A 15,822-nucleotide genomic window follows, 5' to 3' on the forward strand; every position below is an offset into this window, starting at 1 on the left:
ATTCAACATTGTATTGAACAACCCCCTTACTACAGACTAACCAACATTTCAAACACAGTTTGAAGTTTTAGATCACTAGAAAATTCTCTAAGTTGTAGACTAGAAACTATCCCTGCAGCAGTGTTTGTTTGGCTCAGGTTTTCAAAATTAGTAGTACATCCATGAGTTTAAAGTCTTAAGGTGCTGTAACATGGAAGTCTGAATTGGATTCTTGTCCAAATTTAAGAGATTTGGTTTAGGAGATGTATGGCAAAACCATACAGAGAACATACTTTTACAAAGTCCTTAAAAGATTACCTGTAAGGGGAACTGGGCTATGGGCAATTGTTCGATTATCATCATGCTCTACAGTGCTGTTGATGTCAGGTTCTATGACCGGAGGTCGGCACTCCATGATCTTGCAGGTGTACACACAGCGCTTCCTGGCATCTGTTGTGCTCCAGTACACCCTGGAGCACCTGGAAGATAATTCAAACAAACCAATTTACTCAACAGTTGAGTAAACCTTGTTTTTGTTTTAAATTTTCCATTTCTCAAAACTACATTGGCCAAAGCCCTCCTGGCAGAACACACTGCAAACCCGGCTTAATCAGAGATTCCTCAACAGTGTAGGAAAAACTACAGTCAATTTTCCCATGTTACTTCAGTGCTTGTTTGACATGGAATATACTGAAAGACATCAAATCTTGAAAGAAGAAACAAAAGCTTATACTCACTGATAGCCAATGGGAAACAACTTATCTTCACAGTCTGAGAGGTCATTCAGAATTCCTAAGCAGTCTATCGTCATTGAACCTGAGCAGAGAGAAGGAACAGTTCTGTGAACCAGATTCCAGCACCAAAGGTGGATCAAGTTTCCAGAGACTAGATCATACCAATCATCATGTGGATGTTCTCTGGTTCCAAGCCACTAAGAAATTTTCTTCTCAAACTGATCCCTTCGAAGTCCACAAAAACTCTCCTAAGAACTTCAAACCCATTCTCAGGAACCACCTGGACCAAGGACCAACAAAACCACTTGTTAATTAAAGGAACCACCACATGAATGCTATGCAGTTTGTCCTACTTGATTCTCAGTTTGGTCTTTCGGTTTTTGAATTAGCACAGAGCACCACTTGCCAAACATCCCCAGGCTAGTTATACTACTGACTTCTTTTTAAGAGCAATGCAGTCCAGCCCTTGTCAGCAAGAAACATGTTGAACATAAACTTCTAAAAAGTGCTCATAGTTACAGGCTAACACCACCTTAACAGAGTGAGGCAGAGAGTGAAAGAACAATCTTACCTCTCCTTTGATCAAGTCACGATGCCTCTGGCAATAAACTTTCTTATCATCCAGAAAGACACAGTTCTTGACTCGTGAGCACATGAAATGATAGTTACTGGTACAGGAAGTGAGGCAGCAGCCTACTGTGGCACCTGACTTCTGGCAGAACTCACACCTCTGCAAGAGCAAAAAGAAAAAAACAAAAAATTAATCTCTTCTAAAACCACTGCTGTTATCAGCTGGAGTTTTTTTACACAGACAGAAGTTCAGAGTAATGCTTGATCTCATGCTTCATTGCTGCTCCATTTCACTACAGTAACACACACACAAGCGAGAGACATGGAGGAGGAGGTGAAAGGAAGAAGAATCTCCCACATGGAACAACTTTTCATTTGTGGACTGGTTCTTCCAGGCCTTTCCCAGACTTTCCTGCCTGTGCTTCATATCCAATCCTCACATTTGCAAGCTTCACTTAGTCTCCACAATATTTCTGAACTGAGCAAGGATAAAATAACTTTCCAAATACCTTTAGTCAGTTCTACTATATATAGTGTTAAAAAATACTGCAAGGAAAGGAAAGAGAAGAACAAATGCACACAGGGCATCTTTTAGCTGGGCTCCCACCTTGTGATTCTAAATCAGCATTAAGTTTAACGAAATGTTCTTTGCTTGTACCCACCAGCTGCTTTCCCCGGATCACAGCCATGTGCACATTTTTCAGAGAACCATCATCATCTTCAAACACTTCTGCTGACCACAAAGCACAGTTCACATGTGTCCATTCGTTTTGGCCAATATAGAGAAGACGTCCAGCATCCTAAAAAACGGAAGGAAATGTTCTTTTCAGATGTTCTAGGGAACGCAACAATGCACAAGACCCATCCAGCCTATCCACAGTGCCAAGTCCACAGCACTGCTGAAGTGGGCTCCTACAGAAAGGGGAATGGGGCAGATACTCACGTTAGCACTGTCATCACCGTATTTCAGGCACAATGCACACTGCCTGTTGTCTTCCACATCCGGAGGTGGGTTCAGTTCAGGACTGTCCTCTCTGCTTCTGTCAGAGCCTTAGAGTTAAAAGAGAGAATAGTATTTATTCTTGAAATTCAGGGTGGCAAAAAATCATCTGGAGAGACTGTCAGTAAGTGAACACAGTAGAAGACTTTTCAATAGTCAGCTTGGAAAGCAAAGCACATGCCTCTGCACAACCTTCATTCTGGGGAAAAGAGGTGGGTGCAAAAGCATTCTTGGGTCCAAGTTTGGCTCAGAAACATCACATATGTTACTGCCTCTGAATGATTTCAGGTCACAGAGGCCTCAAAGACAGCTGCATTTTCTGGGTTTGGGATTGGCAATCCTGACATTGGCTCTCTTACCAGAGATGGGAGGTGTAGGAGGATGTAGGGGAGTTGGTGAATCTGGCTCTCCAGGCCCTTTGAGTTTTGGAGCTGGAATGATTTTCTTCATCAGAGGGGGCTGTTCAGTGCGGTTGTTCTCTTCACGCTCCTGCCATTGAGCGTAATTATGGTCGAGCGATGGGGGCAGCACCGCATTTGGCAACATACCGCTGCTGAGATGAAGCCAGGAGTCAGTGTCACACATGGCTGCACCAGAGGTCCTTATGTCCTGCCTACCTGACATCCACCCCCCAAACAACAACTCCATTAATTACCTACAGCCCTAACATGTTCCCCACCAGTCACATTTTAAGGTTTGTGATGTGGCTGTCCACTTCTTTGAAGGGTAACAGATGCAGGAGGGCTACCCCAAATGGGGGTGTGAGAAGAAGGAGGAGGAAAGAAGGTGAGGACTGACAAGCCACCACACACAGTACACCTAGTTCTAATTAAGAATTTCGGTTACTCTGCTTAAAACAAGGAAGCGTGCACTAAACATGGGAATGGGATTACTGTGTAACTTCTTAGGGGAAAAAACCCCAGAAATTCCAACCCTGCAAACAGGCTCTTTCAATACGTTTTGCTCAGCCAGCTGGCAAACGGCAGGGTGTCGCAGCTGGATACAGAACAATTACTTACTTGCTTGTTACTTTATTTGGCTCCCAAAATCTGGACTTTTTTACACTGAACCATGGAAAAACACGCTCCATTTGCTAAAGGAAAACAACACCCCATTAGAAAAGTTAGACAACATACCAAAAAATTCAAAGACGTTCAGCTGTCTGAACGTACAGCATGTACTGTAAATGCACAACTAGTAACATTTCATTAACATTAACAACTCTGACAATGTACTATTTTGTTCCTGGAAAGACCCAAGCAGGGCTAAATGTGGTGGCCCTTTGGACTCCAACATCAATAAGCAGTGGTAGGATACCAAGCAGATTTCAAAGTAACTGTAGGCCAGCTCACCCGAATAAAGAAGGACTTGACCATGCTGTTTGCTTTCTTAATCTCTGGCTGCCCACCATCAGCATTAATGGCTGCTTGAATTATCTTCACGACGTCATCACTAAAATCCAACTGTAAGAAATCCACAAAGCTTCACATTAACACAATTGTCTTTTGCACAGCTGTACCACCCACTAACTTTTTAGGGCATCAAGTGAACATTCAGATTCAGTAAAATTGAACTAGAGCATCAACTTAAAAGCAAAATGGGAATTTGGCTGAGAAGAAGCAAGCAGCCCTCTAGATTTGCAAACTGGCTGGCAGAGCTGCTACACCCACAACCATTCACTTCAGCTGATTGCTGACTGGTCTTAAATCTGCAAGACTAACTATCCCAGAAGGATTTGGTCAAAATCTGGCACCACAACATTTGCCAAGCACTTTGTAATATACAGGGCTCCTCAAGATTATGAATTCTCTAGGAAGAAAAAGAGAAAAAGGCTGCTCTGTGCAAAGAGAACTGATTTGGTCAACACTAGCCTTTTCTGTACATGACCTCTGAAGAGATCAACCCTCCACCCATGAATCCTTAGTTTCCAGGTAACCAACTGCAGCAGGGCTATTTGGCCAGACCTTCAGTCAGAATTTGCATGGTCAGGATGACCTGAAGATTTATCTATATAAATGTCTGACTAAGAGCAAATGGGGTCTAACCAAGTACCACTGCTGGCTATAGAGAGCCCCACAGAAGTGTCAATTACTTGTGTCTGGACCAATATCAACCAGCACCAGCCAGAACTATTTTCAGCAGCATGATAACCTGCTTCCCTCTTCCTAAAGAAAAGGCTTAAGCTGCTCAGTTATGAAGACCATATGGAATAAAGCATTTCACAGTGTCTATTAACAGAGTGGAACATGACAACTTGACATACCACAGAAGTGTAACTTCCTTGATCCATTTTTCTTTTCACTCCTTCCAGATCAAGAGGTTGCTGTTCCTCCTGTTTACTGACTTCTGTTAGGACAGGAGGATCGGGACCCTCAGGAGAGCTTCTGGATGGGATACTCTCTTCTGTCTCAGGATTTAAATCAGGCGGTTTTGCTGCCTGTGAACATCAGCAACGAGACAGAGGGATGTTAACTACTGAAATGCAGCTGCTGCATTTGCTCCTGAAGATACACTCCCAAGCTCATTTACTGGTCCAAGGATTCTCGATAAGGTGAAGGAAAGGAGACCCAAGCTCTGAATTTCTGTCCAAAATGTAGGAGAAACAAAGGAGAGCTCTTAACCAGCTTTCTGCTGAGACCTCTAAGGTGCACAGCAGGACAGAGCCATCAGGCATAAGGATCACACTCATTGCTCAGAAGTCTTATTGCTGAGTGCATATTTCAAGACAAAGATCCTGTTCTTCTGTCAGAAGACCACCTTCATAATGACAGAGCTAAATCCTCCCATTCCTTGAAGAACACTTCACCCTATTTTTCTTTCAGCTTCACAAGCTGTATCACAGATACCCATTTCCCTGCATCCAAAGAATCAACAAAAGAAAGAAAAAAATAAAAATAAATCACAGTGCATGTTGTTCCAAGTGTGATGAAGACACTTCTGCAGTATGAGGCACAGCAACACCTCTACAACTCAACTGACTGCTATGTACACTTGAAGCCAGAGAAACACCAACAGGGCACAGACTCCAGCTTACCTGTCGATACCGCAGTAAATGGCTGGTAGTTCTGGAATTCAACAGGGCTGTTAAAACCTGCTTCAAGGAAATCTGCAGCTCCTTTTCCAGTGCCAGGCGCCATTCTGCAGGGTGCTGCTCTGTACAGTTAATGCAGGTGTATGCAACGCTCTCGGGCAAGTTGGAGAGTATCTCATACATTTCATCTGGAGACAAAAGAAGACAAGGTAACATCTGAACTGCTTTACTGAAGGGTACAGGGAAAAATCCCTGCCCTGCACTTACTGCCTAAGTGACACCTTTTATTTAACAAAAGCCCCTTGTACCTTGTGCAGCTAATTGAGGGACACAGCCTTTGAGGAAAGTCCTGTGCTTTAAGGATGTCATTAGTATTAGCACTGGTTTATCTGTTGCCACTCTACAGGCATTTTTCAGGTAGGTCACAAGTGAACATGTCAAAGTAACACTCTAGTAGAAAGGTCCAAGACTTGATTGCTTTGGTCTAATCACCATCCCATGCTCTCAAGGGGATGAAGGATTTCCTTACCAGAAAGGTTTTCACATTTGGAGTGGACCCAGCGGTCACATTTCCCACACTGCATCATCTTGCTCTCATAGTCGTCATCATCATAACATTTGTCACAGAGAGGACAAAAATTTCCTGCAAACAAAAGGGGATCTTACCGGAAGTTTGGATGCCAAACACACCTTTATAAAGGTTGTGTGGTTACTTACTGGTGTGCTAAGAAAGCAGCTACAAACACCCCCCCAGGTAAACTGCCAGCACAGTCCCCTCTACTGTTACAAGGCTACAAAAAATACCTTTGGAAGACCAACAACTACTTTAGAATTCCATGGCTGGACAGACATTTTATGGGCGTGGCGAGACTAACAAAATACTACATGCAAGAGCAAAATGAAAGGACAAAGAAGACACATAGGCAAGAAATTATATGGAACATTCAAGACTTTCTGTCCTAAGATTCTTCCTCAGAATGCCCTCTGAGGTTCAAAGGCATCATGTACAGCAAATAACAAAAGGAATAACTACTTTAGAATATAAACTTTGCTTTTAAATTGCTTCTAAGTCAGAAGTATCTTAAATGTCTTTTCCTCAACTGCTGTTTGAAACCCTGGTCCAACAGGTGTGCAATAATTCCTTCATATGGCAGTGTTTACATGCTGAAAGCCCCAACCTCTGACAATAAAGCAGTGGTGACTTTGGTGAGCCACTGCACAACCTGAGATCCTGGCTTTAACATTTAACTGTTATGTGCACTTTCAGGCTCGACCACAACCAGCCTGCACTGCTGCCTGGACTGTGCCAAGCTCAGGTGCCACGCTAGCCTTCTGCCCACTCACACTGGCTGATTCAAACCCAAGCAGCTAAAGAAGCTTCTGCTGTAAAGAGTAACAACTTTACATACCTTTAGCAAAGAGTTTGGCACAATCATGACACAGGGAGAAGTCATGAGACCACTGTGCATCCCACCCTTTGCCGGGTGTTGTTGAACCACAGCTCTTGCAGCGAACACATTTGGTACATATCTGGAAAAATAATTAATGGAAGAAATTCATGTGCTTTCAACACATTTCATAATTTCTATTATTTCATGAGTGCAGAGATGTTACCCAACAGAACAAGGAGTTTTAAATGCTGAAACTTTCACTGAAAAGAACCAAGCTCACTTCCTTCAAGGTAAGATGGTGATAATGCAACAAGAAAAAACACTTAACCAAATCACACTATCATTTTTTGTCCCTCATATTTATACTGAAGAAAATATTACCTTTCCCTCACATAAAACACATGTAGCTGTGGCATTTCTTCTATCTAAAATACAGAGTCCTATTTCAATATTTTTTAAACTCTGTACACTGTAGAACGAAACATGTACACAAAGTCTTAGTAACAAATACACCACAGGCACTTGTTTAGAACAAAAGCTTGAAAGACACAAGTTAGCAAACTAATCCAAATTGTCTCTCAATACCAGTACCAATGGGTTTGTTAACAAAGTAAACACTTCTATTTTAAAGACCTTCTTCCATGTTATGGGACTACAACCAAAAAACTTACTGTGATCTTATGACCTACTATAACTGAAAAAAAGAGGTAGTATCTTCAAAAATTTTGCTTTTTCAGAACATCTTATCAAACACTATCTATTTCCAAATGTATTGTCTGACACAATAGGCACCCTGCCTTGAAGAGATGAGGAACTGCATCAGAGCAAATCACCTGCAGAGCTCTGCTCCATGGCATTACTGTCAGTCAATAAATTAATTAACAAAAAAAAAAGAAATTAGTATCCCTCACCCAAACTTTCTTTTTCTTGGTGGGTTTTGTTGGGTAGTTGGGGCCCAGGCACTCCGGGTGATAGCTGTTTCGGCACTTGTTACACTCCAGCAATTGCTACAGGAATAAGGGAGAAAAGCATTGGTACTGACACCCTGCAAAAGGATACAAAATTCTGGACTTCTTTATTTTTTTATTGGATCCCCCATTCAGGTTATGAGAAAGAAGCTGCAATGGAGCAACTCAAGAGGCCTCCTCCCCAGCACACAGAGTCTCTGCTCCTGGCACATGCTTGCTGGCCAGCCTCTGAAGCCAGAGGCACCCTGGCAGCAGTGGGGGTGCTGCTGGGTCTCCCAGGGGTTGTGGGGTACCTTGGTGGCCTGGTGCTGTCTCCCACAGACGTGGCAGAACTTGCAGCGACGGCAGCACCAGTTCTCCAGCTGGTCTTCCTGGGGTCGCTCGCTCTCCTCCAGGCAGAACTTGTGGAAGGGCTCACAGCAGACCTGGCAATATACAAACTGCAAGGGGGGAGAGGCAGGTTTTAGCAAAGCAGAAACTGCTCCAAGCTCCCAAACCAGCCCCCTTGTGCTCTGAACTATTTTGAATTCTGCTTTACAACTGACAGAACAAGATTTTAGGAGGGAGACTCTGTATTTCAGGTAACCCAAATACCTACTGGATACCCCACAGCCACCAGGATTCTGGTACACGTTATCTAAGTGCTTTGAGCGTTGATAAAGGCCTACAGGGCTCTTCAGGATCTCCCTCCCTCACTTCCTCCCTGTATTACAAGCCAACTGCACCACCAGACACACTTGGTGCATGAAGTAGGGACATGCAAAGAGCCTCTCCCTCTGTTAGCCCACCTTGCCATTACAAAGAAGAAACTCCTCTAGTTTCTCTGTATCCTGTACAAGGATGGTCGTATGAGAAAAACAATCACCCTCAGAGCACACACACTGCAGGTTCACAGGGGACATGGGAATCATTTGTCCCCTGGGGGGCCCTGACTGAGAAGGGGATGGCTCCATGCCCCACAGGACCTGTGGACCTCAAGTGCACTGATGTCCACATCCAGAACTTAACCCCCTTTTCCCCTGTCCGCTCATCAGAACCCAGGCCCTCCTAGAGCAATAGCACCCAGGTCAGCTGGTCTGAAGATGCTGAGAAGGCACCTATCTAAACCTGGAAATGCATTTAAGACATCTCAATCCAGCTCTTGAGGCAGCGCCAGAACCTTTCCAGTCATGTAACAGTCTGCAGCTCTTGGCAGGTACAGACACACTTGGAAAAATCAAGGCTGCCTAAAAAATCTTTAGCACCACTGGGCAGTCTTTCTTATTTCAGGTTAAAAGAGAGCAAAGCTCCTGCTTTACATCAGACGCGAGTTCCAAAATTTAGAGACATGGGTGCTTTCAAAGTTCCTCACAACACACCTCCAAAAAAGTACCGTTGAAGTTTCCAAACTGATTTTAAATACACTGCATTTTAGCATCTTGGGACAAATTCTAGCAAGGACAGATTTACAGGTATTATTTTAATTTCTTCTGGATTAAGGTGAATATAATTTTTATTTATTTGTTTTTGTAACAATACAGTGCTGTAATTAAGTCATCAACAGCAGAACACAATGCTTTACCTCCACATGTCCACTGCTGGCACAGAGAAAACACACCACCCTGGGAGTAATAGGTACCGAGGTGACGATGCCTAACCCACCCATCTCCCAAACATTCTCCACTTCACAGTCCTCCTGAAAGTACAAAAGGACACATCACCATGCAGAACAAGGCAATACAACATCAGTACAAAATGCTCACGCCACTGCTCAGTTCTGGGCCTGTGATTAAGACGCCTCAAACTGAAATAATTTCAACATCTACCTCAGTCTACTTTACAGTGTATTCTGGGAGTCACACCTCGGCGCTGTTCCTGCCGAGAGCACTCAATGGCATGCTACAGCCTTCCTTCTAGGGAAAGCAAATCTAAGGAACAGGACAAGGCTTTTCACAATGGCACAAGTATTACTAGAAGTGAAATTTCAGAAGAATTATACTTTATTAAAGCTCCATAGTTGTATAAAACACTTACGAGATCTCACTATGATCTCCAGTATCAACATTTATAGATGGACTGAAAAATTATTAGGAAAATATTTTATTATTATTTCAACACTGTTATTCAAAAATGTACATGATTTATCATTAAAACCCCAGATATACCCCAAACGTTGTGAATTACAAGTTACTAACATTTTCCCCAAATCTTGTTGGCTCAAGTTGTGGTAAGGTTTTAAAGTTCCATCTTAATGGAATAATTCTTCATAAACCTCAAATTCTTGCTCATCCTCACACATTGACAGTTAAGGTTTTAAAGCTTTAAGTGTCTCTTCATCCAGTACTCTAATTATAAGAAAAAAAAGGCATAACAAGCTTTTAAAAATCAACCAAGTGACTCGTCATGAGGCTCCTGTTTTGCAGCTTCCTCTGAAAGGTACCAGACACACAAACTCAGCAGTTACTGCCATCACTTTCAGGGGACTCTAGTTCCAGTGTTTAGAGCCAGGGGACATTCAAATACTTAAAACATTTTGTCCTCTACCTTGAAATCCACCCGGATTCTGTGGACTCCATCTGTAGGTGGCTTTTGCTTGGAACTGCTGCCGTTAGTCAGAGTGCTGAGCAAGTTCAGTGTGCTGCTCTCTGGCTTGCTTAGAGGAGGGGGCTTTTCCTGGTCAAGCAAAGGAGCCTGCATTAATCCCAACTCTGGATGTTAGAACTCAACCAGCAGTTCCATCCAATACCATAAATAATTCACAGACAAACCCCCAAAACAGCACAAAATTAATGAGTGTTACAAAGCTGCAGGGAAGTGACCATTCTACAAACCATTCCCTAAGAGCATTCCATATGCAATTACAGTCCTAATTCCATGTACTCTACCAACGTTCTTTCATCAGAGCATGGGCTGGTGTTTGGATGCAGTGGGGCAACTCTAGGTATAAACAGGCACTATTCACTTCTCCCTCAGGTTTACATAATGTCACCCTGAAAATTAAGCCTTCTGATAATGTTTTCATAGTTTTAGTTACTTTCCCATGAAAGTCCTGTAAACATAAGTTGTTTATCACATTCCTTCTAAGAAACGTCTTTTGATGGACATTTCCCATGACCAGTGTGCTTGGGAAGGTGATAACTCAATTATCCAACCCCTGGTCATTGTCGAGAATCTATAAATGCTGGAGTCAGAATAAAGTCACGGGGTTTTTGTTCTGACACTGGGAGTGGCCGTGTGAATCATTTTGTGTCCTTTAGTGACAACATAAGACAATTTCTTTTTTCCATGATTGAGCTATTTCTGACAAAGGTAGCTGCATTTTTTATGGAAAAGCTAGCCTCCACCCTCCAACACACAAATCTTAGATACCAAAGTAACATCTGAACCGAATCTTAGGCATAGGCCACAGTTTTTGCTACCCCCATACTGCCACAAGGGAAAACCTAACATTGTTAAGAACTAAATAAAAAAATCTGCAGAGGCTTAAGCAATATGGTTCTACTTCCTAGACAGAAGTTCCAGGTGCTTGAAATTTTACTGACTATATAAAAAACAGTATTCACCTTTTCTTTTGGTTTCTGTTTCACAGGGAAAGTTGGACGGGGAGCAATTTTTTTCTGTTTGCTTTGTTCTGTGCCTAGGAAGGGGGGGAAAAATTATGAGTATTTCAAGAAACTAACAGCCACCTGTAGAGAAGAAAAGGGAAAAATATCAGCTGGGTAATGTGCGATGAGGTTTAGACTAGAACTTTTCCACCCTCTTCTGTGGCTGCGCCTCCCCAGCTATGAGCAGTTTCTTTGAAGCAACACTAGAAGAGTTTGCTCTGCTCACAATCTGGAGCATTGTGGGTGCAAAGCCACAGAAATCCCAGAGCTGCCTGGCTGGTGACTGTTCACACTGCTCTGCACTAAATACAATAGTGGACTACACTTCTGTAGTAAAAGATCACATCCTTCTGGTTTCACATTCAGAATGGGAAGTTGACAGACTTAACAATACTGCAAATACACTTCAAGACTGCCACAAAACTATATGACTCAGGAGTCCCAACCAGGATGGCCATCTTTCACCCTGCCCTAACATACACGGTGGCTCAATAAAAAGGAAGCCAGCTCTAAGCAAAATTTCCAAAATAATCTGATGGGATTTCAACACACCATAAAGCATTCATCAGATTTAAAATGCATCAGCTTTTAGCAATATTGTTACTTAACATGACTCAAACATATTGAGGATAAATAGTCCCATTTACCTATTTCTGGCTGGGGAGTCTGCTTTTTCTTGGGCTCAGAAGTGCTAAGTTTAGGTGCTTCTTTTTTCAAAGGTCCTGAGCTTGATGGCTGAGAAGGAGGGAGTTGGACTGGCTGGGAAATCTGCTTGCCAGTCTTTCTGGTACCAGATGCAGGGACCTGTTTGGGCTCTGACACAGGAATGGAGGAATTCCCATCCTCATGCTTTTCCTCAACAGGCTTACGGGCAGGCTCATTGCTCTTCTTCCCAGAATTGTCTTCTCTTGGTACAACAGCCTGAGGAGTTTGTTTCTGTCCAGAGTCCAACTGGTTTTTTCCAGAATGGCTTTCTTTCTTCTCATTTGTCTTGGATTTCTTCTCTTTCTTTTTTGCAGCTAAGGAAAAAAAGCATAGATAAAGCAACACAAACAAAACGGTGTGACTTAACAATTATTTGCTGCTCTTTTGAAACAAGGATACAGACACTTTGATTCAGAACTTTGTCATTCTGTCATACAAAAGAAAAAACTGTACTCAGAAAATAAATTTGGCTTGTACGTCAATCCATGCTGTCTCACACCTTGGGCCCCTATTTGCAACAAGAATAAGCAACACCCTCCTGCAGTAACACAGATTCAGAGCTGAGAGCAGACTTTGTGAGGAAGGAAAAGGAAGGAAACAAGCCAGTCCTGTCAGCACTAGTGCAGTTCTGAGAGACACTGGCATGTCCAATGTCTGTCAGTACTCACATCTCTCCTGCCCCTTGCACCTGCCACCAACAGTGCAGGTAGGTTGGCTCCCAGCAGAATAACCTTTATAAGTTTAGTGTAGCTAAAACAACAGCACACAGAGCAAAACCTATGAAAAGAAAACTTCTCTATTGTCCTATACTCAAGGCAAGTCTTTTAGCCTACCTTTAGCTTGCTTCTGGAGATAAGCTTTCGAAGGCATCCACTGTAGATTCTGACATTTCCTCATTCTAAAAAAAAAAAAGAGAATATGTCATGATATCAGAACAAAGATGCAGACATTAAGAGGGCAGTCTGTAAATACTCAGCCTCAGAAACTTAAAATAACATTATTAATACACACACTACTTTTGTTCAGACAAAACCAAGTACTCCTGGAGTGGGACTGGATTAGGGGACCAAGCCTTTTGCTAACTTTATTCAACTTAATTCCCAATTTGTCTTATGCTTGGCATATGTTGTCTGTAGACTGGGCCAGGCTTTGTTTCTGCCTCCATTCTTGTAGCAGGGCTCATGGCTCTGGCTCATGCTCATGGCTCAAAGCCTGGGCAAAGCTGCTGAGTGTAAGACTCCTTCCAGTCTGCAGAGTGTTCTCACACAGCGATTCTCACAGCAAGGCTTTATAAGTAGCTCTTATACCACAACAATCTACTGGTGCCACTTTAGCTGCTGCCTTTTCAGACAGTTTATCTAGTCTGGTAAAATAATGCAGCAATTTAAAAAAGAAAAAGGTTCAGTCTAAGTGATATGTATGAAAAATGACAGAAGAAATCATGGAAGAGTGGTATTTCCTAATGATATCCAGAGACACCTTTGACATACGAAGTGTATATAAGCTAAATAAACACCAGCTTGAAAACATAAGCTCTTCACAAATGCAATTTGGAAGAAAAAGAGATAAATATTTATGTGCATATTGCCTTTCTTGCAAAATCCTGTACTGCCTAACAAAAACCACAGAACTTACACTGAAGAATCCTCAATACTCTGCCACTTCCATCAAACTGAGGAGAATAAACTAGAAGTGAACTCCAGAGAAAGAGCTCATAACTACTGCACCTTGAATTGTGGTCCTGACTCTCAAACTATTTACAGTCCCTTCCTTTGATCAAGCCTCAGCCCAGGTCAAGCTCAGTCCAAGCCCATGACACAGGGTAAATCTGCTATTCCTGGCCCAGAGTGTGGGTACACTTATCCCACTCAGAGCAGGGATTAGCTCAACAGCTTCTCAGACACACTTACTTGCAGCACTGCTTCTTTATATTGCGCCCACCAAACTTGGGTTTGTCTAGACAGTTAGTGCAGACACCACAGTCCTCTGGAACCTGGCAGCCCGAACACTGCCCGCAGCGCCTGGAGCGCCGGCCCTTCTTCACCGGAGGTTCTTGCTGTGCCTTGTTTCTGGTGACCGGCTTAACAGGCTTGATAGGTGGAGCAAGAGGTTCAGCCTCTTCTGAGCCAGCTATCGATGACTTATCTACCAAAAGAACATTTCTAATGTGAATTTTCTGATGTCAAAATGTTTCAGGAGTGTCTAATTTAGCTCATGAAGCCTAAGTTCATGTGCAGAGCCACACAAATGTATGTGATTGTGTGGATGCATGTGTGTACGCATGTATATGGACACATGTCCCTGGGCAGAACACAGGTTTGGTGCAGAACACACATATTTAACACCATTCCTAATAGCTTAAAGGATTAACCCTGTTTGAGTGTCACTGTAACAGAGAGCCCAGAGCTCTTTAACATACTTTCCCTTGTTAATCACTTGAAGTCCTCATTTTAAGCAGTCAACAGAAGCTGACTTTGTACGGACCCACGAATGAAAACCAGAAACCCTAACTCACCATCATTCCCCATGGAAGACAGTATCTTCTCCCGCTCTTCCCACGGTAAGGCACTCAGAGTGGGCATGTCATCAGGAAACACTGCTCGCTTGCGGCCCAGCGCAACAGCTGCTCTCCTGCAAACATGTTTTATTCGTGGTCCTCGGACTGACGTTTCTGATGAATCACTCTCTTGCCCCTACATTTCAGAACATGAGAGCAGATAGTATTCCTAAGAAAGTTACCAAAATGAGGCTGAGAAACATGTAACAGAGATTTCTAAGCAAATTATATCTTAGCTTGCAGTTTGTAAGAATCGGGATAAAAACAGACTCGGCCTGCTAAGCCTCAGTTACCCAAGAAAGGATATATGCAAGAGAACAAGAGTTTTGACTCAACTGGAATTACAAGGTAAGTCTCCATCCACCACTGGAAAGCCTACTTGCTCATGAAGCCATATTATCAAGGGGCTGACATTAAAAAAAATCTGAGTCCACTAAAGTTGGAGCAGTGCTTGGTGCTGACTGATCCAGCAGAAGCCAGTAGTAGATGAGGCTGTTTGAGAACTTTGCTGCTCCTCATGTTTCAGATGAGGGGCTTGGGTTTACTAGGGCTAAGCAAACGGAGCACTTTAGTGCAATTTTCCATGTTTTGGTAAGATTCTGGAATATCTTCTACTGAAAAAACTATCCCAAATAAGCAACTGTGAGAATCTGGGCTTCTGCAACATCAGGCCTGTCATACAGATGCATAGACATCTTCATTTCAGGGACAAACAGCTGAAGGCTTCTCTATTTGAAATATGTACTAGTGATTTTGAACAGTAATGCTGTTACAAAGAGTAAAAGTTTAAATAAAAACTATTCCCTGAAAATGTGTCTCACCTCCCTTTCTGGCAGGTAAAGAGGACTGCAGAAAAGGATGGTTTTGGGGTGGGGAAGAGGAGAAAGAGGAAAGTGGTAGGAAGCAGCTCCCCAAATGAGATGCAAAATTCCAATGGATCTTCCTCCCTCCTATAAGTGAGAGATCACTGCATAAAGTTAAAAACTAGAAAGATCAAGAAACAACTTTCCTTCAGAAGCCAAGTTTACACTCCAGGTGGGCCCCCAAGAAACCTCAAGGTCAAGACAGACACTACATTTTGCTGGAACCACACTTTTCAGAGCAAGTACTACTCTAGATAATCGCTTTGCTTAGATTTATTCCGAGAAACCCAATAAGCAGCTATGCTGTACTGGTCTCCAAAATGCATGCAGCTCCCCTTTGAGCTGACTACACAGCAGCTCCCTCTTCCCCTCAGCTTCTGCCCAGGGCTTCTTGTTTTTGGGTCGTTTGCCATCTGTTGCACTAACAGCTGCTTAGCTTG

The 15,822-nt window shown here is 42.9% G+C and overlaps 1 protein-coding gene across 2 annotated transcripts in view; it reads right to left on the reverse strand.

The window, feature by feature from the left end:
- KMT2A (lysine methyltransferase 2A) overlaps positions 1 to 15,822 on the reverse strand; it is a 39,847-nt gene that overhangs the window by 14,197 nt on the left and 9,828 nt on the right. The window contains exons 4-25 of one of the 2 annotated variants that reach the window (XM_033519728.1): positions 14,478 to 14,655; positions 13,873 to 14,107; positions 12,796 to 12,860; positions 11,905 to 12,276; positions 11,216 to 11,289; positions 10,197 to 10,325; positions 9,235 to 9,348; positions 7,967 to 8,113; positions 7,617 to 7,712; positions 6,724 to 6,844; positions 5,844 to 5,957; positions 5,318 to 5,502; positions 4,547 to 4,720; positions 3,636 to 3,746; positions 3,303 to 3,376; positions 2,643 to 2,836; positions 2,227 to 2,333; positions 1,946 to 2,083; positions 1,285 to 1,443; positions 876 to 993; positions 717 to 795; positions 298 to 458 (exon numbers count right to left, since the gene is read on the reverse strand). In XM_033519728.1, coding sequence (XP_033375619.1) covers positions 298 to 458; positions 717 to 795; positions 876 to 993; positions 1,285 to 1,443; positions 1,946 to 2,083; positions 2,227 to 2,333; positions 2,643 to 2,836; positions 3,303 to 3,376; positions 3,636 to 3,746; positions 4,547 to 4,720; positions 5,318 to 5,502; positions 5,844 to 5,957; positions 6,724 to 6,844; positions 7,617 to 7,712; positions 7,967 to 8,113; positions 9,235 to 9,348; positions 10,197 to 10,325; positions 11,216 to 11,289; positions 11,905 to 12,276; positions 12,796 to 12,860; positions 13,873 to 14,107; positions 14,478 to 14,655 — 3,145 coding nt within the window. The remainder of the gene's footprint in view (positions 1 to 297; positions 459 to 716; positions 796 to 875; positions 994 to 1,284; positions 1,444 to 1,945; positions 2,084 to 2,226; positions 2,334 to 2,642; positions 2,837 to 3,302; positions 3,377 to 3,635; positions 3,747 to 4,546; positions 4,721 to 5,317; positions 5,503 to 5,843; positions 5,958 to 6,723; positions 6,845 to 7,616; positions 7,713 to 7,966; positions 8,114 to 9,234; positions 9,349 to 10,196; positions 10,326 to 11,215; positions 11,290 to 11,904; positions 12,277 to 12,795; positions 12,861 to 13,872; positions 14,108 to 14,477; positions 14,656 to 15,822) is intronic. The other variant, XM_015649736.1, reaches the window with a different exon arrangement.

This window comes from Parus major, chromosome 24, assembly GCF_001522545.3.
Source record: "Parus major isolate Abel chromosome 24, Parus_major1.1, whole genome shotgun sequence".
In the NCBI taxonomy this organism is placed as follows: Eukaryota; Metazoa; Chordata; class Aves; order Passeriformes; family Paridae; genus Parus; species Parus major.